Below are 27,279 nucleotides of genomic sequence, written 5' to 3'. Positions count from 1 at the left end.
AAGTGCCTTGCTCAAGGACACAAACACGCTGCCTCAGTGACCTTCAGGTTACTAGTCTGATGCCTTGCCCACTAGGCCACGCACCAACACAGAGGGTAAGGGAATGTGATACAAAGGCTATGGAGCATTCACTTCCTTCACTCATAACATGTGGACTACATCTATACCATAAGGCGAGGTCTTACAGGCAAACTTCATTGGACTATGTGGATCATAATGTGTGAGTGTAGTGTTTGACATCACTACCTGTTTTGAAAGCCACTTCACTCTGCTTTGTCCATTGCCATTTCTTCCTGAGCTGTAATAATGAGTTCAAGGTGTGCAGACAAGTAGCTAGGTTTGGCAGGAATCTGTTATACTAACCGTCTGCAACTGTGACACATCCTTTGGCCTTGGGGCATCCACCACAGCTTGAATTTTCTCAGCATACTTGTGTAAAACTTGTGCATCTGTGGTGTGACCACATTAAGTGATGCTTGGTTGAAAGAATTCACACTTGTTGCATTGTGCTCTGAGCCCATAATCTTCTAATCTTTTTAACATTGTCTTGAGATTTTAGAGATGCTCCTCGTCATCCGTACAGGTAACAATGATGTCATCCAGGTAACACTGAGTGCCTAGGAAGCCTCACAGCACCTGGTCCATAGTTTTCTGCTAGAGTGCAGGTGCAGATGCTACTCCAAAAATAAGCCTATTATAGTGATAATGCCCTTGGTGAGTGTTTAAGGTAAGAAACACTTTAGACTCTTCTAACATCTCCATTTGTATATAGGCCTCAGTTTAGTTCACTTTGCTGAAGTGTTTTCTTCCAAAAAGGTTTGCAAAGATGTGCTCAATTCTGGACAGAAAGTATTGATCTACTTTCAAAACTGGTTTGATGATGACCATAAAATCACCACAGATCCTGACAAACCTATCCATCCTGGCTACTGAGACCACTGTTGTCCATGGACTCCACTTAACCTTGGAAAGAATTTCTTCAGCTTGATCATGAGATCTAGCTCACTCTTTTATCACAGATGGTATAAGGAACCAGACAGGGTTTGTAAATTTAACACTATTTTACCCTTGATAGTTGAGTTTTCTAATGCCATCCCTGAACACTGCTGTAGTATTATCCAGTACCTTTCTTAATTTGCTTTCAGTTGACTCTATTGCAGGGAATATGGCACGCAAATGGTGGATGGATCTCCACTCAAGTTATCTCATCCACTCACGACCCCACAATGCTGGTACTCCTGATTTTCTACATACAAGCCAATACGAATGTCATTCTCACAGGAGTTACCTTTTCTCCAGTGTAAGTTCTTAGTTGTATATTTGCATGCTTCAGTTCAGTACCTTTGAAATGCTATTCAGAATTATTTTGTGGAATGACTGAAACAGCCAAGCTATGGCCAATATCTTTTTCATTAATTTGCCGTTCACTTCTGGAGTAAGCTAGCTTGCTTGTCTATTGTTAGTTTTCACATTGTAAATCTTAAGGCTACCAAGTCCTATGCCACTCTCATTATTATCAATTTTATTATCAACAGCATGCAGAGTAGTGCTCTTTTTGAAACTCTAACTAGATTTTTTAACATCTTCTTCTCTTTCCTGTGCAGTCCATTTATTTTTGTCCACCCAAGATGTTCTTTGTTTGTGTTGCTTTGTTGCATTTTTTGCAAGTTTTGCCTTTAAATCTGCATAGCTTTCATTTGTATGACTCAGCTAAGGCCATGTTGCTGAAATGTTTTCTTCTCAAAAGATTGCCATAATGGCAACACAATTTGTTCAGCCAGGCAGGTTTCTGTTAAGATGTTGCGATTTTGTTCATGCTCACTTTCATTCCTGACTGCAACTCATTTTCGTTTCTGTCTGCTGTTTCCATTGATACAGTTATTTCAACAGCTGTTTAAAATGTATGTTGTGCTTCAGTAAGGAGTCATTTTTGAATGCTTTCTTATAAAATTCCACAAGCTAAATGATCTCTCCATGCATCATTAAGCCCATCACTGAACTGACAATGCTCAGATAATTCCTTCAATTCAGCTACCTATGCTAAAATGGACTTCCCTTCCTTTTGATTCCGCTTATGAAACCTGAAGGATGCTGTAATCAACAATGATTTTGGTTCTAAATGTTCCTGCATTACTTTCACAATATCAGCAAACCTTATTTCAGTTGATTTGGTTGGAGCAAATAAACTTCTAAACAAACTGTATGCTCTTCCACCTAGTATGCTTAGCAAAACTGGCACTTGTTCGGCATTGGCGATGTAATTTTCTTCAAAATACTGCTTAATTCGCAAGTATATAGTATCCAATTATCTTGTGCAATCAAAGGCATCTATCTGATGTAGCAGGCCATTTTTGTTTTTTTTTCCATTTCTGATTATTATCACATTATCACTGTTTATGAACCTATTAATTTATTCCACTGTCTGCATTTTTTAACTTGATCGTTGATTTTTCCAAAGAAACTATATTTTTTTTTAATTTAAAGTCTCTGTTTTTTAACTTAAACATCTTGCTGTGCTTCAACAGTTAGACAGTTGTCTGAGGATCATTTAAAACTTCCTCATCACCATTGTTATGTTTTGTAACTACAAAGCATAACATGCAGCTGTTCCTGATTTACATCTGACCCTTCATGTTGGCAAAATAGACTGCTAGTCTCTGCAACAGTCCAATCCTCAGCTGGCTCTTGCAGAGCCAGCAAGATGCCTTTCCAATGTGTAGGTACCCATTCCATCAATTGGGTGCGCATACCAAGGGGAAAGGAAAGGTCTCAGGGCAGTTAAAGCATTATTATTATAAATGGCAGATTGTCTTGTCATATCAGGGATATATGAAATAGCCTCTGGGAGGGGGGTTTCCAGGGATGAGGAGATGCATCCCCAATCCAAAAGGGCAGGGTAGAGAGCACGACAGGTCGTAAGGCCACTGACCACATGGAGCATTCAGTTCTGTCAGCATGACCAGCCAGAAATTCAGCCAGGACCAATTTGGTTGATAGTTAGAGATCCTAACTGAGTCAATTTAGCACATTAAAAAACAGTTGAAAGGCTCCTAAATCTCATAGGTGGGTAAACCAGCTGGGCAAGGATTCCCCTGGCTGCTTATGCAGCCTTTGGGCTAAATCCTGTAACTCGGTGGTAGTATAGTTAATTATTGATAGTGTTCTCATTGCTAGTAGGGACAGCCGCTGCAGCTTGGTTTTGGTCATCAGCATTCCAGCATTCGTCTTTAACCTTTATCTGTCTGGGTGTTGGTGGGGGGCGCACCACAATGACATTATCATCCGAATCATCTGGGTTCCAATTCTTCTGCAGGATCATAGATTGGCCCTTAACAGGATCCACTATCGTGTAGCTGCACTGCATGTGGTACTTTTGCTCTATGGTAGCCAATCTACATGCCACAGCAATTTGTTTAACTTCAGTGTTCAGTGCGTTCTCACACTGCGCATGCCATTTCACTTAAAATAGTGTTCTGAGAACTCAAAGAAACCAACTTGTGCTGCAGTCATGTGATTTCCTCAGAATTGAGCTTTTCCAGTACTTAACTGATGCAACACTGTCATAAAAATCAACCTACTTGAGGCAGAGAATCCCTCTTAGATGGAAAAACTATGTACTTAAGCCATTGTAATATTCCACACAGATACTACACATTTTTAAACTAGTAGGGTAAGAAATTAGTAAATAGTTATGGTATTCAGTCTCAGTTAAAAAACAACAATTGAAGTACATAAAATCGAAGTGACTGATCTTAAAACGAAGAGTAATTTTTGGCCTGATTCATCTAGCCTGTCTGATAAATATTTTCTGAATTTCACCTCTCTGGTGTGCAAGTTTTGAGAATAAATAGTGAAAGTGAAAACTCATTGAAAGCCAACTGGTGGCAGATGAACGGGAGAAACACATTTCCCAATACCAGATCAAGTACAGCCTCTTCTCTTGTAGGCTTATCAATATTGCGTCAAGAAACCTTCCTGAACACACCTAATAAACTCCACCCCATTTAAACCTCTCACTCCAGGGAGATGCCAATCAATATTTGGGAAATTAAAATCTCCCACCACAACAACCCTGTTATTATTACACCTTTGCAGAATCTGTTTTCCCTCTCTGCTTCTCGATGTCCCTTTTACTATTGGGTGATCTATCAAAGACATCCAGTAGAGTCATTACCCCTTCCTACTCCTAACTTCCACCCACAGAGACTTCATAGACAACCCCTCCATGACTTCCTCCTTTTCTGCAGCTTTGACACTATCCCTGATCAACAGTGCCACATCCCCACCTCTTTTGTCTCCCTCCCTGTCCTTTCTGAAGCATTTAAAGCATGGCACTTGAAGTAACCATTCCTGCCCTCCACCATTCAAGTCTCTGTAATGGCCACAACATCATAGCTCCAAGTGCTGACCCACGCTCTAAGCATATCCACTTTGTTCATAATATTCCTCGTATTAAAATAGACACATCTCAAACCATTAGGATGAGCGTGTACCTTCTCTATCACTGGCCTATCCTCACTTTCACACTGTCTCCAAACTTCCTCTATTTGTGAGCCAACCTCCCTTTCCTCGGTCCCGTCAGTTTGGTTCCCACCCCCCAGCAATTCTAGTTTAAACTCTCCCCAATAGCCTTAGCAAATCTCCCCACCAGGATATTGGTCTCCCTGGGATTCAAGTGCAACTCATCCTTTTTGTACAGGTCTCACCTGCCTGAAAAGAGGTCCCAATGTCCAGAAACCTGAATCCTTGCCCCCGCTCCAATCCCTCAGCTACGCATTTATCTTCCACCTCATTCTATTCCTATACTCACTGTCATGTGGCACAGACAGTAATCCGGAGATTACTACCTTTGAGGTCCTGCGTCTCAACTTCCTTCCTAACTTCCTATAGTCTGTTTTCAGGACCTCCTCCCTTTTCCTACCTATCTACCACGACCCCTGGCTGTTCTCCTTTCCACTTCAAGATATCATGAACACGATCAGAAGCATCCTGGACCCCGGCATTTGGGAGGCAAACCACCATCAGCGTTTCTTTCCTGCATCCACAGAATCGCCTGTCTGACCCTCTAACTATAGAGTCCACTAACACCATCCTCTTCCTTTCCCTACCCTTCTGAGCCACACGGCCAGACTCTGTGCCAGAGGCACAACCTCTGTTGCTTCCCCCAGGTAGGCCATCCCCCAGGTAGGCCAACGGTACTTATTGTTAAGGAGACAGCCACAAGGCTAACGGTCACCTTTTGAACTCTTCTCACTTGTAAACTGTTCTCGCTGTTCTCACTAGCTGACGTCCACACGCTTGCGCAGTTGTGCTCCTAAAGCATTATTATTACTGATGAACATATTATCAGTGAATCTCCATTTAGTTCTTTATTAAGCAGGTACCTCCAGAACATGCAATACTCATTGGTGCTCTGTTGCTTAACTGCCCCCTGAAACTTCTGAATCTCACAGAAAATATATTTAAATTTTTGTAAAATGCTGATTTTTTTAAATTAAAGTTAGGAATTTTTACAGAAAGAATTACATGATTCTGAAGTTTTGATACCAGCTATATAATGTATGGTCAAGAAGTCTAATACAACTACACTGTCCTTACACTTAATGAGATAAAAATAGTTTCTTACCAGGAAATTGAGACACACAGAAAACAGGAAATCAATGAATTTGATAGCCATGGAAAAATTGAGATGGTTCACTTTTGTTCATTCAGTACCTTTTGAAGGTCTAAGTAGTCATGTGATGAGGTGAAATCAGTGAGTGGATGTAATGTTCTGTGTTTTCAGTAGTATCTGTAAAAATGGAATCAGAATCAGGTTTAATATCTTTGGCATAAGTTGTGAAATTTGTTGACTTTGCAGCTGCAGTACAATGCAACACATAATAGAAGAGAAAAACATGAATTTCAGTAAATATATATTATATATTTAAATTAAATAAGTACTGCAAAAATGGAAATAAAAATAGTGAGGTATTATTCATGGGTTCAATGTTCATTTCGGAAAGCTGATGGCAGAGGGGAAGAACCTGTTCCTGAATCGTTGGGTGTGTGTCTTCACACTTCTGCACCTCCTTTTTGATGGTAGCATTGAAAACAAGGCATGACCAACATGATAAAGTCTTTAATGATGGATGCTGTCTTTTTGACGCATCATTCCTTGAAGATGTCCTGGGTACTACAGAGGCTAGGCCGTGATGGAGCTGACTATATTTGCAGCATTGATTTTGTGCAGTAGTTCCGCGTAGCAACCCCCCCCCCCCAACCTACCAGATTGTGATGCAGTCAGTTAGCATGCTCTCCATCGTACATCTGTAGAAATGTGCAAGAGTTTTTAGACCAAATAAGAACACAGAAACGTAGAAACATAGAAAACCTACAGCACAAAACAAGCCCTTCGGCCAGTAATGCTCTGCGGAACATGTCCTTACCTTAGAAATTACCTAAGGTTACCCATTGCCCTCTGTTTTTCTAAGCTCCATGTGCCTATCCAGGAGAAGTTTGATGACAAATATTAACAAGGATACACAATTGGTTAAAGAATAGGAAATAAATTAAGAATAACCTGGATAGTGTTGGCAGTTGTCAGGGTACAAGAACTGAAGGGTCAGCTGTTTGTAATATAAATACATAAATGGGATGAAAGAGCAAGTTGGACATAAGCTTCTTAACAATACAAGGCCAAATGAGTAAGTGAACTGAAACAATGCAAGTCTGCATTGGAAGTGCTATATGCAGAATTGGGTTCATTGCCTTAAGTATGTACTGTACATGCTTTGTACTGTATAGTCTTACCTGATTTATTTCTGGCATCAAAAGATTGACATATAAGGACAAATCAAAGATGATGGGTCGATACTCTGAAGTTTAGTGGAATGAGAACTGATATTAAACTTTAGAAGCTTTTAAGGTAGAGGGCAACAAGATAGATGCTGAGAGGCTATTTCCTTTGGCTGAAGAGTCGAATACTAATGGGTCACAGTCTCCACTGAGGACTAAAATAAGGAAAAGTATCTTCCATCAGAAATGAAATAATGAAAAATACCTGTCAGAGGGTTTTGAACCTTTTTAATTGTCTTCTGTTAGGGCTTTGGTTCTTTGGTTGTTGAGTCACTGGTAGAGTAATTTTTGAGGAAGACCCAACAATCTTGCAGTAAAAAACAATGCATTTCAGATTCTAGAAATTTGAAATAAAACAGAATAATAATGAAATATCTTGTGTATTTTCAGTTTTTTCATTGCAGAAGTATAGACAGGTCAGGGAGAAAATCAAAATGTTCTTAATAGAATTGAATAAAGAGAATTGTCCTTTAAGAAAGACTGAGCAGAATGAAGCTATACTGTCTTGAATTTTTTTAAAAAATGAGTATTATTCAAGTTCATGTTTATTGTCATAATTTATCTTTTATTTTTCCTTATTTTAGTCCTCAGTGGAGACTGTGACCCATTGGTATTCAACTCTTCAGCCAAAGGAAATAGCCTCTCAACATCTATCTTGTTGCTCTCCACCTTAAAAGCCTCTAAAGTTTAATATAACTTCTCATTCCACTTACTAGGGCAATTTTTGGGATTAGCACATTTTCATTTAGCAAATGACTTTGGCCACCAGTGTTTGGTCCTGAGTATAAATTGTGGATTTAATTTGGAGCTCTGAACAATCGGTTCCTGAAAGCCATGAATCCCTTACCTGACAATGCTGAGTAAAATGCATTTGGATGTCTGTGGTGTGGGTGAGAATTGGGAGGTGTGAAGTTTGTAGTTTCAAAGAAAGCATTTAGATACATTGTAAATGTGGAATTGTCCTTTGATGTTTAGCACATAAAATATCAAGCCCCACGCTGGGCCAGCAGACCTTTCACCCAAAAGCATCTCCATATGATGCCTGCAGTGTTTTGTTTTGTTAAATAAAGTAGCTGTTCCGTATCTACCAGTATTTTTCTCTGTTTTTATTTACCTAGCTATTTATTTATTAAATTTTAGAAAATTACAAAGAATAAATGTAATAGTAAAATAGTAAGAAAGATAATATTAACCCTCCCCCCTTCCCTTAACCCTCCCCCCCTTAACCCTTATCTAAAGAAAAAAAAGAAAGAAGAGAAAGATTGCCTGGATATCGGAGGATCCCCACATGTTCCATGGAGTTCAAAATAATTTTGATATTTTATTTTTTACTTTCCCCAATTACTATAATTTTATCTTCAAAGGACCTATGTATTTAATCCTATCTTTTGTAAGTATGGGAGCCAAATTTTCAAAAATATATCATATTCATTTCTTAAATTATACGTAATTTTTTCAAGTGGAATACAACTATGTATTTCATTATTCCAACGATCCATAGTGAAATATAAATCAGATTTCCAACTAACTGCATTAACTTTTTTGGCGACTGCCAAGACAATTTTTATAAATTTTTTCTGATACTTGTTCAATTTAAGTTTCGGTATTGTCCCTTCAATGTCTCCTAATAAAAATAATAGTGGACTATGTGGGAGTTGTACTTCAATAATTTGTTCCAATAAAAGTCTTAAATTTATCCAAAATGGTTGAATTTTAAAACAAGACCAAGTAGAATGTAAAAAGGTACCAATTTCTTGATTACATCGAAAACGTTGGTCAGACATATTTGAATTTAATCTATTTATTTTCTGTGGTGTTATATATAATTGATGTAAAAAAGTTGAACATTTATTGTATTTCTCATACTATCAAAACATAATCTTGACCAGTTTTTCCCATAAATTTTAACATTCAAATCAGATTCCCATTTTTGTCTTGATTTATGAATTCCTAATTTAATTATTTGCTTTTGAATCAAATTATACATACAAGATGTAAATTTTTTAATTCTTCCTTTCTGAATCAATATTTCTATTTCACTAGGTTTTGGCATTAACATTGTTTGTCCCAGCTTTTCTCTGTTTTTTCTCTGTCTCTATTTTTCTCTGTTGACTTCATTCAAGCAACAACACCACTAGATAAAGATGGGCATACATACCAAGGGTATAAATGGCATGAAAATTTGATTTTTGCAGCAACAACAGCACAATACATTACAAACACGATAACATAAATTGCATAAACTTAAATTAACCTAAATTTTACAGAATGTACATGACAAAATAAACAAAAACACTTAACAAAATATGGACAGGTTAAGGGAAGTATAGTCTGAGGCAGAATTAGGATATTTCAATTAATTTCAAGTAGAGGAGATGATGTTGATGAATCTTGAGGTGTGGATGTTCAGACTCCTGTGTCTCTTGCCTGATTGCAGCAACAAAAAGAGGGATTAGTCTGGATGGTGGGTGCCCTTAATGTTCCTGAGAAATCTCTTCTGTAGATCATAGGGATCTTGGGGTCTGAGTCCTTAAGACACTCAAAGCTGCTGCTCAGGTTGATTAAGAAGGCTAAAAGTGCATTGGCCTTCATCTATCATGGGATTGATTTTAGGTGCCGAGAGGTAATGATGCAGCTACATGGGACCCTGGAGTACTGTGCTCAATTTTGGTCACCTCACTGCAGGAAGGATGTGGAAACCACAGAAAGGGTGCAGAAGAGATTTACAAGGATGTTGCCTGGATTGGGGAGCATGCCTTATGAGAATAGGTTGAGTGAACTTGGCCTTTTCTCCTTGGAGCGAAGGAGAATGAGAAGTGACCTGATAGAGGTGTATAAGATGATGAGAGGCATTGATCGTGTGGATAGTTAGAGGCTTTTTCCCAGGGATGAAATGATTGCCACAAGAGGACACAGGTTTAAGGTGCTGGGGAGTAGGTACAGAGGAGGTGTCAGGGTAAGTTTATTACGCAGAGAGTGATGAGTGCGTGGAATGGGCTGCCAGCGACAGTGGTGGAGGCGGATGCAATAGGGTCTTTTAGGAGACTCCTGGACAGGTACATGGAGCTTAGAAAAATAGAGGGCTATGGGCAACCCTAGGTAATTTCTAAAGTAAGTACATGTTTGACACAGCATTGTAGGCTGAAGGGCCTGTATTGTGCTTTATGTTTTCTATGTTTCTATGTCCTTGATAGTGGGAAGAACTGCATGCTTGATGGCTGAGTCCACCACTTTCTGTTCCTCTTACTTTCTTGTACGTGACAGTTTCTGTACCAGGCCATGATGTAACCATGACGAATCTCCTTAAACTTGTAAGAATGTAGAGATGCTGACCCACCTTAGTCATTGTTGCATCTACAGGATGGATCCTTTGAGATGTTAACACCCAGGAACCTGAAGCTGCTCACCCTTTACAGTACAGATCTCTCAATAAAACTGGTCCTAATCCATCGACTCATGGAAACAATTAAAATTCAGAGAGAATTTAACAATGTTGTTGTAAGACTGCTAATCCCACCCAAGTGTAAAAGAGGGGGGGGGGGGTTCTTCTTTTTCTTTGTTACTGCATATGTTAATCAAAATGGCTTCTTTGTTTTGTTAAAAGTAGGAATGCTTCTTTGTTGTGAGAGAGTGCTGGAAGCTTATTTGGGTTAAAATTTACTGATAACGAGAATTGTATTCCTTTGTAAACCAATTGGGGTTAATGGTGTTCTTTCTTCTGAGTCTGTAAGCTATTGTTGGCGGGCTTTTGGGGAGATCTGCACAAGGAGATGAGAGGGAGAGGACATGATGCTGTAAACTGGGCGAGGAACAGACCCCAAGCAGGGGTCCGAGGCCAGGAGGTACCCCGAGGAGAGGAGACGAAGATAGATGTGCTTGGTTGACCACTTCGGGTGGTCCTGAGCTGCGAGTCGAGGAGTTCAGAGGGGATCGAATGGTGGCTAGAAGACTTCAGTAATTGAGCTCCAATCGTTGTGCACAAAGTGGTTTGGACTTTGATAAGTTTGGCGCCTTTTCTTTATTTTCTTTTCCTTCATGTATACTGTATCATTATTAATTACTTAGTTATAGTAATCTTTATAAACTGTAATCATTTAATCGCATATGGTGTCCTGTCTGTTCTTTGGCGAGGCGGGGACATCACACAGCATCCACACAAGCTGATTACCCAGTTTAGTGGGGCTGAAGGCTGCTACTCCTAGACGAGAACGAGCTGAGCAAACCTGAGGCGACCCAGGAGATTACATTGTGGGAGCTCGTCCGGGATTGATTTCTGTGGAAGCTGTGTGATTGCCCTCTTTAAGTTATGTCTGTGGCGAAGAGCTGGTGTGCCTTTGCGGGTGTACGATTGTTGGTTATCTCTGCATGTGTGTTGGGTGGGGTGGCTGTTGGTGCCCCGGAGGGCGTTGTTTGAGTTCCGACTAGCGTTGACGAAATGGTGGTGGTACGGCCTGGGGGAAGTATCTGAGAGTGAGACCCTCTTAGTGGATGCTGCGAAATACCACAAGGGAGGGGAGTTGACCGCTGAAGACAACTCGGTGACTGGCCCCTACATCCGTGGAAGACGTAGGCAGCGTGTGTGTGGATTATATTGCGCTGAAGAGGCACACTGTCAGTGACCAGAATATGGCCCTGAGGGCCGAAGAGGCAATGGCCTGTCTGAGTGGTGCGAAGAGGTTTAAGGTGCTGGATCTGAGGAATGGATGTTGCTAGATCCCAATGAGTAGGGCCGACAAGGAGAAGACAGCCGTTATAAGTTCCCTAGGAGTCTTCGGCTCCGAAAAAATGCCACAGGGCATATCTGGAGCCCTTGCAACCTTCCTGCGAGGCATGTGGAAGACCATGGGGGATGTGGGGGCATTTGGAGTTTTGGCGTATGTGGATGATCTCCTGGTATTTGGATTTGCCTCGGGAGAATATGAAGTGAGGTTGTTGCAGGAGCAGCTGAGAACTACAGAGTTAAACTGTTTTCTGGACACGTGTCAGGGCTGGTGAAGGTCACAGCTCGTGAGTGACTGTCTCTACGGAATCAAGTTTGAAATGAAGATGGAGAGACTGGAGAGAGTGATCTGGAACCAGTGGGAAGACTTACAAGTTGGGGAGAACGAAGAAATTTGTCTGACTGAGGGCAACAGCAAACTGAGAGCCTGGAGAGGGGAATTTGCAGAGGTGAAGAAATTGCGGACAAATCTCGGAAGAGGGGAGCGGAAGCTTGAAGGGAACCTGAAGATGACCTTTGACAGTTCAAACAAAGTGCAAAACCTGAAAGTTGATCTGGAAGAAGTCATGAGGAAGGAAAAGCTGGAGATAAGTACAGTGAATACTGAACTGGAGGCTGACCAATCTTTAACTGCTGCTTTTCAGGTCGGGGTGGAAGAAGCTGTTGGAGTAACTGCGTCCCAGATTGAGATGGCCGGGACGCGTGAGTCAGAACTGCTGAGCCTGTGGCGAGAGTTGCAGAGGCCAGAGAAGAAGCTGATATCTCGATTGCAGGAGGCTGAAGAGACTGCAGGAGCAGTGCAGGCCACGTGTTTCCATTTGGAGAAGATCAAACAGCAGCTACTGATCACAGAAATGAGGAAGAATACGGATTCGAAGGATGATGTGCTGGATGTGTGGTACATGCTGCCTTTTGCTGACTTTCCCTCGATTGAGGAAGAGACCTTTGACCCTTCTAACACTGAGTCAAGTGTAGTGGGGATGGTTAGCTGTGTGCAGTGGGGGGGCATGAGTAAGAGGTTGAGAGAGGAGTTGGTAGCAGGCCCGAGGTATCCCCTGTTGTGTCTGAGCCTGAAGGGTTTAGGTAAGGGGGTATGGAGGTCTCAGAAGGTTAGGAAACTCCCAGATAAGTTGGCCTATGTAGCACCTGAGGAACAGGGCGTGAGGTTTACTGTGTCAGGAGGAAATGTCACTGTTTGTGCTTCGGTTAGGGTGTGTTGGCAGGAAAGGGGCGAGTTATTTAATAGTCATGAGGACATGACTTTTATTTGGTGGAGGGAGAGAGTGTAAAGGGGGGTTTCTTCTTTTTCTTTGTAACTGCGTATGTTAATCAAAATGGCTTATTTGTTTTGTTAAAAGTAGGAATGCTTCTTTGTTGCGAGAGAGTGCTGGAAGCTTGTTTGGGTTAAAATTTACTGATAACGAGAATTGTATTCCTTTGTAAACCAATTGGGATTAATGTTGTTCTTTCTTCTGAGTCTGTAAGCTATTGTTGGCGGGCTTTTGGAGAGATCGGTGCGAGGGGGTGAGAGAGAGAGGACATGATGCTGTAAACTGGGCGCGGAACGGACCCCAAGCGGGGGTCCAAGGCCAGGAGGTACCCCGAGGAGAGGAGACGAAGATAGATGCGCGAGGTTGGCCACTTCAGTTGGTCCTGAGCTGCGAGTTGAGAAGTTCGGAGGGGATCAAATGGTGGCCAGAAGACTTCAGTAATTGAGCTCCAACGGTTGTGTACAAAGTGGTTTGGACTTTGATAAGTTTGGTGTCTTTTCTTTATTTTCTTTTACTTCATGTATACTGTATCGTTATTAATTACTTATTTATAGTAATCTTTATAAACTGTAATCATTTAATCGCATATGGTGTACTGTCTGTTTTTGGGCGAGGCGGGGACATCACACAGCATCCACACAAGCTGATTACCTAGTTTGGTGGGGCTGAAGGCTGCTCCCCCTAGATGAGGATGAGCTGAGCGAGCCTGAGGTGACCCAGGGGTTTACACAAGCCTTTGTAGAAGTTAAGTGTTTGTCTTCAAATACTGAAAAATATTTTTCAATGTATATTTGAATCAAGGGTTTGGAGATTGGTAGCGAAGCATAAATAAAGCCAATGATCAGATTATTCATGGACTTGTTTGATTATGTAGGTTTGAGGTGCTCAAACCCTAATTTGTTCTTAGTTATTATGACATTAATCAAGTCCGACAATATTCTTTTGGATGTACTGAGAACCAAGGGATGTGAGTATTGAAATAAAAACAACGAATGTTGGAAATATTCAATAAGTGCAACATATTTGGAGGTCTGAGATAGAGATGCTGCCTGCCCTGCTTAATATTACCACCATTTGTAGGTCTAGCATCTGCAGGTCTTTTTCTTGGACATGTCGATTGGGTTGACAAGTAAGGTAAATGATTTGCTGTTATTTTAATGACAAAGTAGATTTGCCTCTAAAAGGACCACAACCTGGCCTGCATGCCTAAATGACCTGGAAAGCTATGCTGTCTGGAGTCAGGGCTTCATGCTTTAGCTCTTAGTAAGGTTGCCCATGTCCAACAACAGGTCAAAGGGTAGAGGCCAGACTTAAGTGGTCCACCGGTCCTCAGGGCTGACAACCCTGACTGGCCAAACAAAATTGTTACAGAAACAACAATGAGGATTTCTTCTACACCTGTATATGATGGTATTCTTGAATCTCCACCTGGGACTTGCATAGCTGACAGTCATGTAAACTGAGAGGAAGCCACTGGCACAATAAAGGAAGCCTTGAACACTGCTAACATCAAGATCAAAATTGGTTTCTGGAATGTATGCACGTAGTAAAAAGAGAGGCGAGCTGCATCTTCAAGACAGTACTTCACCCTGAAAGGTGGAGAAAATGCAGAAGCCCATAAACAACTTGGCACTGTAACATAGAGGCAAAAATGAGGACCCTAAACCACACCTGGGGCACAGTAGAGAAGGTGGGATAGGACAGACGGAGATGGAAGACCTACATTGCTGCCCTAAACGCCAGCTGGCATAATAGCCAGTAAGTGAGTAAGGAAGTAAACAGACTTGAGTGATTACATGGCTCAGTGCAACTCGTTTCTTGTGATCTTGCACTCTTATATTCTTGGAAAAAGGGTAAAGCCAGCGATAATTTCATTTAAACCTTGTGCACTTGGGTGGAGGTACAGTTAACCTAAATATCATTAACAGTGTTGGTCTTGGCATTGTTCTACATGCATTTATTTTTATGATTGGGCTGAGTTCATAAATGTATGATTTGAAGACTGACCACATTTCTGTCTATTTTTATTTTGTAAAAATCCAGAGAATTAAAATAAAACAAAATTATAAATGCATATTTAAAGATAGTATCTTACTATAAAGTTGAACCTCAAGGTTCAGCCATTATAACGTCAGCATCCACCAACCAATAAATCATTAAAGGGAAAAGGGAAAGATCAATGGCCAGCAAGAGAGGTGGTCAAGTTGTAAAGAAAGGGCAGTATAGTTACTGGGGCATGTGGCAGAGGTAATTAAAAATGATGGATAGTGTTCTGCAGCAAGAGTAAAGGCTGCGTTGTGAAAGAGTGGAAAATGATGTTGCAAGGTAAGAATAGTGGGGATAATGGAATGCATGAAGCTTAATAACTGCAGGAGCAGGATTGAATGAGGGGATGGAATTTTTTTCAACAATATTTTTATTGTTTTTTAAATAAAGAGAACATAGTATAAAGGAGAATTGTGCAGTGCATAACAAATGTACCAAATGTACAATTCACATTTATGAAAGAGATGCACCCATCGTACAAATATGCTTTGATTATTACCCCACCCCTCCCAGTCCCCAACTCCAAGCCATCAATGCATTTTAAAAAGGCTCAAGCAGAACCTTTGTCCCCACAGAACTGCATTAGTATAGAGAAGGTGTATTTTTCTAATACATAGGCTGTCATATGATAACAAATTTGAGTCCGTTTGCCAGAAAATGCTGGAGGTCAGGGATTTATGTGCTGAGGAAAGGGAGAGAGACCAGACCTTTAGTATGGCTGAGAATTTTGAAAATATTCAATAAAGGATCCCCACACCTTTTGGAACTTCATGTCCGAATTGAGGATTGAATAGTGGATCTTCTCAAGGTGCAGACTGGACATGATGTCCCTGAGCCACTGAGTGTGGGTGGGCAGGGCAGCATCCCTCCACCTGAGCAAAACTGTGTACCTGGCCAACAGAGGAGCAAAAGACAGTGTGTGATGTTTAGTCAGACTTAGGTGCATGTCCTGTCTCCGGAGGTGCGAAAAAGAGCAATAAAAGGGTTGGGTTTCAAATTGTAATTAAGTGTTTGGGATAGAGTTTGGAAGACATCTTTCCAGTATTTTTCCAAACTAGGGCATATCCAGTACATATGGATAAGGGAAGCCTCACCCCTTTTGCATTTGTTGCAACAGGAATTAACATCTAGGTAAATGAGAGATAATTTAGTTTTAGACATATGGGCCCTGTGGATGACCTTGAACTGTAACAGGCAGTGGCAGGCACATAAAGAGGTTGAGTTAACTAATTTGAGGACTTCATCCCATACCTCATCTGACATTGAAAAATTTAAATCTTGCTCCCAGGCAGTTTTAATTTTGTCAAGAGAGGCTTGCCTCAGAGCCACCAGCTTATCACAGATAAAAGATATTAGACCTTTGCACAATGGATTCATACAGAGAAACATATCCATGATGTTTGTGTCGGGTGTCTCAGGGAAGTTTGGTATCAGAGGATGGATAAAATGTCTAATTTGCAAATATCTAAAGAAATGAGTGTTGGGCAGACAGTTGTTCAAATTATGCAAAACAGTTGTCTAAAAAAAGATCTTTAAAGCATCTGATGCCCTTTCTGTACCAATCTTGAAATGTTGAATCATGTATAGAAGGCTGGAAGAGGTGATTATGTAGAATAGGCCTTGAAAGAGAGAAGCCATGGAGACCACTATGCTTTCTGAACTGGGCCCACACTCTCAGGGTGTGCCTGATGACAGAATTAACAATTGGTATAGACGTACGAAAAGGGAGTGCGGAACCAAGAAGTGAGGAGTTGGAAACATTCTTAGTAGAGTTCAGCTCCATTGTCACCCATATTGGGCAGTCGGATTGATTATAAATGATGATGATGATGTTAATGATGACTTCAACTAAGGTCTGAGAGGCCAGAGTCGGGCATTTTCATGCCTTACAAGGCGTGGAACGAAAGACTGTGGCATGCCACTCCTCACACAGACATTTCACAGTATTTTTCTTTATTTTACGAGGTTGAGTTGCAAGCTCAACACTCAACCCAGCTTGAATGGAATGCATACTCGGGAACTCAGTTCCGGAGTCCAGTGCTGATGTCACTGCACCACCAGCCAACAAAATGATTATAAAAATGAGACGAAAAGATGAGACAACAAATGTTAGCTACCCGATAGTATAGGCAGAAATTGGGTAGGAGATGGAATTTGGCGTGCAAACAGTAGTATTAGTGATCAGCAATAATAAGTTTATAATGTGGACTCAGAATGAGCATTCCTACTACACACACCTTCATCAGTTAAATGTTTTAAGTTTATTACTTGTTCGATAAGTGCTAGTAAGGGCATATGTAGGCTTCATTTGTTTGAATACAGATGGCCCAAAATCAATGTTGTCCAGGTAAACCCATTATTACAGAGGAGGCTTCTACAAATATTGGGTCAACTATACAAATAAAAACAGAAAAAACTTTTCATAAGAAGCAATCAAATAATACACAGTATTCTAATTTATTTCCTAATTACTTACTATATCTGCAAAACAGCCTTTTGAAAATCATGGACACCCTGTTCCTTCTGCATCTGGAAGCTCTGCTATCTTTAGACGATATACATTTTTATATTTCCTGCTAAAATGGATGATTTTACATTTTTAGACATATACTCCTTCAGTCATATTTTTGACCTATCAGTGATAGGTTAGGAAAATCCTGTTGTAATAATGTCATGAGCTTTTCATTATCTTTGTGTCATCAGGAAACAGAACAACAATATCTGTGATATCTTCATCCATGTTATTTCCATATATTGTAAAAGAGGACAGATTCCAGCACCAGTCCCTGTGGCATACCAGCTGTTGCAACTTACTAACCTGGAAAGAAGACACATTTACACTTACTCTTTGTTACTTCTAAGATAATCAATATTCTATCCTTAAAATATGTTACCTCCTATAGAGGTCATTTCTGCACGCAGGACATTTTATACAATGCCTTCTGGAAATCCTTGTTCTGGGTGGGAAGGAGACAATGTGAGAATAAAATGCAGGAAATGTAACAGATGATGTAGAGGGGAAAAAATGGTGGAGGGGAATCCATAGCTGAGGGAAAAAGAAGACCGTATGAGCATAATATTGAAACATGTGGCAGGGATGGTGAAACTGGGCAATGGAATGGAGTCCTTTTGGGAAACAGAGCAACCAGAAACGTGTTCAGCATTCAGTCGTTGTTTGTGAACCAGTAGCCCTGAAATGGATTTAGAAAACAGGCAGCTGTGATCAAGTGAATCAGGGCACCACAGTAGCATTCAAAGTTCATTTATTACCAAAGTATGCAGCAAATATACAATTCTGAGGTTTGTTTTCTCTAGTCAAAGAAAACTATGGAAACCGTTCAAAAGAAAAACATCAACACCCCCCCCCACAAAAAAAACACGCAAAAAGCAACAAGAACATCAAACCCCCATGCGCAAAAAAACAAATATCACAAACAGCAACAAGAACATCAAACCCCTCTCTATGCGCAACAAACAAAATGCACAAATGGCAACAAGAAAGAATGAGTGAAAACACAGAATGTAAAAACATAAAATTGATGGAGTCCAAGTGAACTATAGTTTAATCCATAAACCGCACAGCCAGATCTTCAGTACCATCCTCCAACAGCATCGAGGGGGAAAGAGAGAGAGACCATACGAATGAATGCAGGATCCTTCCCTCAGGAGTGCAGCATAATGCTACTACAACTCAGGGCATTTCCGGCACCAACTGTAAGGATTTTGTCTGTATTCCCCCGTGATCGTGTGTGTTTCCTCCTGGTGCTGTGAACTTCCCTCACTCCAAAAACATGCCAGTTAGCAGGTTAATTGGTCATTGTAAATTTTCCTGTGACTAGGCTAGTGTTAAATAGGTGAGTAGCATGGCTCATTGGGCCAGAAGGGTCTGTTCCATGCTGTATCTCTAAATAAAATAAAATAAAATACACAGAGGAATCCAGAGTTCACTCAAAAAATAAAGTAGGTGGGCAAAAAGGGAGCAAGAGTTGCCTGCCAGAGAAAAGAAACTGAAAGAGATTTAAAAATATATATATTAAGGGAAAAATATGACGAGGAAGGAAATAGGGCAGAGATATTTATAACATCGCTATCCTCTGGTGAGGTGCCAGAAGACTGGAGATAGCAAATGTTGAGAATTTATTTAAGTAGGTCTTTAAGGATAGACCTGGTTATTATAGACTCATTAGCCAGTTATCAGTGGTAGACAATATGCTGAAAGCTGTCTATGGATACATTATACTTACATTTGGAAATGCAGGGGCTCATAGGGACAACCCAGCATAGCTTTGTGTATGGGAGATCTTGACTTATAAATTTGATAAGTTTTTTGAAGATGTGACAAGGAAAGCTGATGAGGAAAAGAGGGTAGACATAATACCCATGAATTTAATTAAACTTTTGATAAGCTTCCACATGGTAGGCTGCATGGATTGCATGACATCCAAGGAAAGCTAGCAGATGGGATACAATATTGGCTGGATGATAGAAAATAGAGGATGGTGGTGGAAGAAAGTTTCTCAGACTGGAGGTCAGTGATTAGTAGTGGTACCCCAGGAGTCAGTGCTGAGCCCATTCTAATGTGCCATTGGTGTTAATGATTTGGATGGGAATATACAAGGAATAGTTAGTAACTTTGCTGCTGAAATTAAAATAGGTGATGTCATAAACAGTGAGAAGGAGTATTAAGAACTGCTGCTTGATCTTGGTTGGCTGTGTAGGCAGGCTGAGTGGAAAAAAGACTGGATGAGCATAGAATTGAAAGGTGTTATCAGAGAAAATGTGGCAGTGATGGTGCAACTGGAACAATGGAATGGAGTCCTTTTGGGAAGCAGGGTGGCCATAAATGTGGTCAACATTCAGTCATTGTATGTGGACTAGTTGCCTTGAAATGGATTTAGAAAACAGACAGCTGTGATCAAGTGAATCAGGGCACAAAAGTAGTGTTCAAGGTTCATTTATTATCAAGGTATGTTGCAAGTATACAACTCTGAGATTTGTTTTCTCCAGACAGCCACGAAACAAAGAAAACCATGGAAGCTGTTCAAAAGTAAATGAAAATTTTGATCAGAAATGTATTACATTTTGGAAGGACAAATGAAGGTAAGACTTTCACATTGAATGGAAGCCTTGTGGCTACTGTTGTATAACTGAGGGACATGTAGTATAGATGCATAGCCACAAGAAATTCTGCAGATGTGTTAGAAATCCAGAGTAACACACACAAAATGCCGGAGGAACTTAGCAGGAGTCCTAATGAAGAGTCACAGCCCAAAACATTGGCTCTTTATTCCTCTCCATAGATGCTGACTGACCTGTTCAGTTTGTCCAATACTTTGTGTATATTACTCTGGTATAGGTTCATAGTTCTCTTAAAGTGGAGTCATAGGTAGATTGGATAGTGAGGAAGTTTTTCGGCATGCTGGGCATCATCAATCAGTACTTTGAATTTAGAAGTTAGAAGGTTATGTTGAGATTGTACAAGACATAGGTGAGGCCACATTTGGAGTACTGTGTTTGTTTTTTCACACCCTTCTATATGAAGGATATGATTAAACTGGAAAGAATGCAAAAAAAGTTTACAAGGATTTTGCCAGGACTCAAGAGACTGATTATAGGGAGAGGTTAAGTAGGCTGAGCATAGGTGACTAAGGGGTGATCTCATGGGGGTTTACAAAAATCATGAGAACCATAAGTAGGATGAATAGATTTTTCTCCAGGGTTGGGGAAATGAAAACTAGAGGACATAGTTTTAAGGTTGGAGATAAAAGGTTTATTAAGAACTTGAGGTGCAATTTTTTTGCACATTGAATGGTATATATGTGGGACCAGCTGCCAAAGGAGGTGGTTGAGGCAAGTAAGTAAGGTACATTTAAGAAGTATGTGGATGATAAGACTTCAGATGGATACTGGTCAAATACTAGGAAATGGAATTAACTTGAATATACATCTTGGTCGGCATAGACAAGTATGGGCTGAAGAGCCTTTTGCAATGCTATACAACTTTATGACCCTGACTACAAAAGTACAGGTGAGATACCATCTATGGAGAAGAAAACCAGAGTTAACATTTAGCTTTGGTTATATTTTTCTTCAAGATTGAAAATCAAATGTTTTAAGTAACGAGGAACATGAAGAAGTGTGAGAATAAAGTGTTTGTAATGGGATGGACATTGAGACAGATTCTGGCGCCAGTTGAGAGAAGGTGGTGAAGGCTTGTTCATTTTAGCTGATATGTCTGGAAGGCATATAAGCCAAAGATAAATGAGAAGACGATGAGGGAAAAATGTGAAACTACGAGATAGAAAAGGTGATCGTTACACAAAATTGCATCAGAACTGGCCAGGTGTGACTCGACTGAAAAGGCGAGTTTTCTGAAACTGTTGAATTCTGTGCAGGGTGCTGAAGGCTCTAATGTATTTTGGTCAAATGATGAAATCTGTTCCACAAGCTTAGTTATGGCTTTGGCGAAACGGTTTGACACTGTTATATGACAGTATGGCTGGAGTGTGAATTTAATGAAAAATGAAGGGGACAGGTAAACAGAAGTTCAGGATCATTCCTGGAGACTGAAAGAGGTATTCTGCAAAGTAGTTAACAAATCTGCATTGGTTTATTTTTGCCAGAACAACACACTGTGAGTTCTAATTGCAATAGATTAAATTGGTGGAATCACTGCATCATCTGAAAGGATAATTTAGAAAAGGGAGGGGAAAAAATGCTGAGTGCCATGAGAGGGGAGTATGTATGTCATTAGAAGTGGAAGAGTCGACCATCAAGTTGCAGAGGGAACAGTCCGTTTGTCTGCAGAAAAGGAAAGATGATCCCTTATGGAATTACATTTGGTAATTCCATAAGAGATTATTGAGGTGTAACAAGTATGAAGTAGAAGTATAGTTGATTTAGTGCATTTGGATGTTCAGAAGGCCTTTGCTAAGGCATCATTTAGATATTGGTTTGCATTTGTTTCTTTCCATTTACACCTCTTTTCTCCTTTATCACACTCTTTTACTTGTGTAATTTAATTCTGGCCGGTTTCTAGTGCATCTCATACATTCCCTATTGTTTCCTCTGGCCCTAAACTCTTTCGCTTCAATTTGTAACTTCTTTCATTTTTTAAACTTCTCCCAGTTCTGATGAAAGATCATCAACCTGAGACATTACTTCTGTTTCTCTCTCCAGAGATATTGCCTGATCTACTAACCTACTGAGTTTAATGGTTCTTAATTGTTGGCACCTCTGTGATTATAGAAACAAAATAAGAGCATTGTTCTATTTGCTTTTCTGCTTCCTCTGTTTCACTGGAAAATGTTCTAAATTCTTCTTTTGGACGAGGCTCATTTTACTTTTCGCAGGCACAATCTTTAACTATAATGTGGTGTGAGGTTTACTATATACTTCTTGTCCTGATTGTTATTTGAAGAGTCTGAACTTGAAACAGAAAATAAATGGTGTTGAAAATTTTTCATTAGGTTTTGCAGGAATGACAATAATGAATCACAACTGGACATTAAAACTATTTCAGCAGCTGCAAAACCATCAGGGCCTTGAAATAAAGGAAGCTTCAGGAAAAAAAATTAGGACAGAACAGCCAGTCCTAGTTAAAAATCTGAAAAATGTTAAGTTGAGACAGAAAGAGTGAAGATAAATATCCTTATTTATAACTGGAACGATGAAGTGTTTCCATTCCTCAATTCTCCGTAACAGTGTAATACATTTATCTCCACCCTTTCTGTCTCCAACTGTATTTTTAAAATTACTTTAAAGTAGAATGATCGTTCAGTCTAAATGCCAGACTATAATATTTGTCACTTTGACTTGAACTTTTTGGGCTTCAGTGGTAAAAGAAACCATGAGGATCAAGTCAAAAATTTGTACTTTTTTCACCCATAAAATTTTGTAAGCATTTTTATATAATAATGTAGTTTGCTTTGAGAAAGAAGCTTTTTGTATATAGATATAGTGAATAAACAACAAGCCATTCACACTCCTCTGTGATGGTTAGTGACTTGAGTAGGAAGTTTGGGCAAATAAAATGCACAGGTTCACAAAATTATGGCTGGGAATTGATAACATAATACACAAAAGTATCATTTGTATAAAAGTATATTTTCATTAGGTTTTGCAGGAATGACAATAATGAACCGCAACTGGACATTAAAACTATATACATATATATGTAAAATTGCAATTTCTCCAAAATAGTATTAGAGAAACTGTGTTTTCTAGAGGTTTTATTATTACCAAAATGATGGTGTTTTAGTGAGTAATGATATTAATCTTCAAACTGAACAAAAATAAAATACAAAACAAGTTTATCTAAAATTGCCACAAACATAAAACTGATCAAAGATTTAAATTGATAAAGAATAAGGGCCTTAAATGAAATTGTGCCTTTTTTTGCTGGTATCCAATGATGCTTTTGTTGTGTCCTATATGTACGTTAACAATATGCTAGAGAAATGTTCCCACTCAGCTGCACAGTTGCGCAGCCACGCTGTAACTGAAATCCTCCCTTGCACATAGCCTTGTTGTCATGGAGCTGGAATTTTCTTTTGTATAATGTTTTATTAAAGTGTTGTGTAGTTTTCAGGACATTTTCTGCTCAGAGCAATGGTTGGTCCATGCAGATGTAATAAAAAAAGTAGAGGGAATGTTGTGCTGGAGTCAGAGTAAGTTCAAAGTTCTTGAACAGAAGTTAATGGAATACCAATGTTCAAACAGTGTAAGGGATTAGTATTGGAAAATTAGAAGTGGAATGCTGGAAAAAAACATTATCAATATTCTTTGACATCTAGTTAACAAATAGATGAATAAAGACTTTCAATCTGACTTCTGGGGAAAAGTGTTCACTGGAGTTGTTGGAAATCTGAAATAAAACTGAAGATGCCATTAATACAAAGCAGGTGAGGCAAAAGCTGTGGAGAAAGAGAGATAAGTTTCAGGCCTGTGATTTTTAACCAGATCTATGAAAACTGAAATGTTTTTGGTGCAGAGAAACAGGGGTGAGAAATAAAGGAAAGCTTCACAATAGGCTAGAAACCAGAAGAGATTAAATAGATGGCAAAATAATCTCATCAGTAATTTGTTTTTAACTTTCTCTAAAAACTTGCTGTTTCAGGTACAATCCTACTTTGTCAAATCTGAAAAATAATAGCTTGAAGGACATAGAAATAAGAAAAGGAGAGATGCATATTAGCTGTATTATTCTATTCATTACTTCTCTGTTAGCTTGTTTGTTTCTTTGAGATTATTATCTAAATGTTGCCAGCCATTTGAGATGGGATTGTTAACTTCTGATTTTGAGGCCTGCTCAGAAATGAAGTCAAGGAAACAATAGTTATCCAGTTCTGTATTTAAATATTTCAGTAATATTTGAGTAATATTGTAAATATATTATCTGATGAAGCTTTCTTTGGTGTTTACTTAATTCATTAATGGTTATATGATTGGAATACATCGTTGCACATCGTATGTTTGCCTCACTCAAAGTAAAAATAAAACTGAATACACTTCTATCCCGGTTTCCCTGTGTTTTCCTTTTGATTAATTTTTGGAGTTATAAGACTTAACAGTGGTGATGAGTAAGCTTTAAAATGAACCTGAGATGACAAGTGACCTATTGAAGCGCGATGAGCCATCCAAGTTTTTTAAAAAGTGCAGCAAACTTTCTTCAGAAGATAAGAATTTGTTTGAGTTCAAAAAAACACAGGGGATGGATGAAATCGCAAGTTCGTTAACAGTGAGTACCAGGTGATCATAACAATAAATTTATAAAAGCAGAAATGCTGGCTACATTGGAAAGATAGAAGAATTTGATTGCAAAAGAGATAACTGAAATATATATGAAGAGTGAATTAAGCACTATTCAGAAGCAAATGAAATAGCTAATGAGAAGCGAGTGCAGTTTTATGCAGTGCATCAGGTGGAAAAGCATATAGCTTTCTTAGAGGTTTAACTGCTCCAAACAAACATACTGAAATAAGTTTTGCTGATATGAAAGTAATGCAGCAACATTTAGAACCAAAAGCATTGTTAATTGTGGAATATTTTAGGTTTCGTAAGTGGAAGTGAAAGGAAGAGAATCCATTTCAACTTGCAGTGCTGAATTGAAAAGATAGTTCGAGCATTGTCCATTCAGTGCTGGGATTAATGGTGCACTGCGAGATCACTTAGTTTGAGGATATTTAAAGAAAGCATTCAAAAACAGCTCCTAACTGAAGCACAATTCACATTGAAAAGAGCATTTGAAATCGCTCTGTCAATAGAAACCACAGCCAGAGAGACAATTGAGTTGCAGTCAGGAATGAAAGTGAGTGTGAGCAAAATTGCAATATCTAAACAGAAACCAGCCTGGCTGAGCACATTGTGTTATCATTATGGCAAGGGCTCACATAAACCAAACCAATGCAGGTTTAAATGTGAACCTTGCAGAAAATATAACAAAGAGGACATGTACAAAGAGTATGTCAGGCAAACGAAAATAAATCAACTGCACAGGGAAGTGTAAAAGATTAAAAGTCATGTTGCATTTTCAAAAAGAGCACTAATCTGTCTGCTGTTGATAAAATGTCTGATTATGTTGAGAGTGACACAGGACTGGGAAGCCTTGAGTCTTAATATGAAAAAAAAAACAATAGACAAGCCTATAGCTTACACTAGAAGTGAATGGAAAATTAATTTAAATGGAGTTGGACACATACTCAGCTGTTTCAGCCATTACACAAAATGAGTTTGAATGGCATTTCAAAGATGCTGAACTGAGGCCAGCAGATATCCAACCAAGAACTTATTCTGGAGAAAAGATAATTCCTGTGAGAATGACATTTATAACAGTGAAATACAACAACCGACAAGTAAATTAAGAAATGTACTGGATGATGCCACAGTAATGTTCAAGGATGGCACTAGAAAACTCAAGCATATCAAGGGTAAATTAGTGTTAAATGAAAGTACCACACCCACATTTTACAAAGCCTGTCCAGTTCCTTATGCCATATATGATAAAGTAGCCAGTGAGCTAAATTCCATTGAGGCTGAGGGAATACTTTCCAAGGTTGAGTGGAGCCTATGGACAACACAATTGGTCTCAGTAGCCATTGGATGAGTCTGTCAGGACCTGTGGTGATTTTGTCACCATCAACTCGGTATTGAAAGTAGATGACATTTGTAACAGTGAAATGTCTTCCATGGAAGGAGAGACACGTAAAGACAGGATGGTTTGCACCTCAACTGGAGGGGAACTAATATCCTAGCAGGAAGGTTTGTTGATGCTCTATGGTGGGGTTCAAACTAGAGTTGCAGGGATGCAAAGTGCTAGAACAGTTAGTGGAGAGGTGTGGATGCAGATGTTGGTAAGTTAAAAATCAAAGGGTTGAGCATAGTGTGACTAGTGTCCTGAGCTGCCAATATTCAATGCAAGAAGTATTGAAGGAAAGGTGGATGATAGTGCTGAAGATGAGGTAGCTGGTTTACAGAGACAATATGTAGTGAGGATAGGCTGTTGATAAATCAGTAGGGTGAGTTGCAATGTAAAAGGCAGACAAAATCGAAACAAGTGAATATAGGACTAAAGTTGTTATATTTGAATGCATGCAGTTTACGGAATAAGGTAGATAGATGAACTTGAAGCACAGTTGCAGATTGGCATGTATGATGTTCTAGGCATTACTGAATCTGTCATGGTCCGGATTGGGTTCCCTTTAAATTTACCTTGTTTGTGTTACGATCTGGACCGTTAACTCCTTGTTTCCCTTTAATTCCCTGTTTTCCCATGTCCCTCAGGCTTAGTGATTAAAGGCAATTTACTCTCAACTGAACTGGCAGTTTATGTCTCCGGCTTCAGCCGTTCAGTGTGAGAGTGTAATGGAGCATTAATGAAGTCACCGAAGCTAGTGTGAGCCAAAGCCATGTAGCCGGAGCCAACTAAGTTTCTTGCTGGAGCAAGCCAAGTCGCCTCCCGATGCAAGTGCCAGCAAGCCGCCTTCCCTTGCCGGAGCGGGTCTGTCAAAGTTAAACTGCCAGTGTGAGTCAAGAGCTCACAGCTGCATGGAGCGAAATTGTGCCCAGTTATAGTACTGTCTATCATTGTGTGGTCTCCGTATCCATGTCCTGTGTCTAAAAGGGGTCCCGGCCCTGTACCCTAGAAGGGTCCTGACCCTGTGTAAAGAAGAGTCCCGACTCTGTCCTGTGTCTAAGGAGGATTCCCGGCTCAGTGTTTTATGTCCTGTGTCTGAGTCTGTCCCATGAATAAGAAGAGTCCTGACTCTGTCCTGTGTCAAAGGAGGATTCCCGGCTCAGTGTTCTATGTCCTGTGTTCAAGTATCAAGTCCAAGCTCCGGGAGTCAAGTATTCAGTCTTGACTCCGAGGTCCATGTTCCAAGTCCTGGCTCTGATCCCCAAGCTCCA

The 27,279-nt window shown here is 39.8% G+C and overlaps 1 protein-coding gene across 1 annotated transcript; it reads left to right on the top strand.

The window, feature by feature from the left end:
- Positions 1-652: 652 nt before the first annotated feature.
- Positions 653-26,729, top strand: LOC132393874 (putative uncharacterized protein MYH16). Its single transcript, XM_059969269.1, has 3 exons — positions 653-1,300; positions 10,198-12,640; positions 26,656-26,729. Exons 2-3 carry the CDS (start codon positions 11,878-11,880, stop codon positions 26,727-26,729), a joined length of 837 nt encoding a protein of 278 aa, XP_059825252.1. The 5' UTR covers positions 653-1,300; positions 10,198-11,877.
- The last annotated feature ends 550 nt before the right edge of the window (positions 26,730-27,279 follow it).

The sequence above is a fragment of the Hypanus sabinus genome, chromosome 5 (genome assembly GCF_030144855.1).
Source record: "Hypanus sabinus isolate sHypSab1 chromosome 5, sHypSab1.hap1, whole genome shotgun sequence".
NCBI classification, from domain to species: domain Eukaryota; kingdom Metazoa; phylum Chordata; class Chondrichthyes; order Myliobatiformes; family Dasyatidae; genus Hypanus; species Hypanus sabinus.
This window is presented reverse-complemented; position numbering and strand designations above follow the sequence as displayed.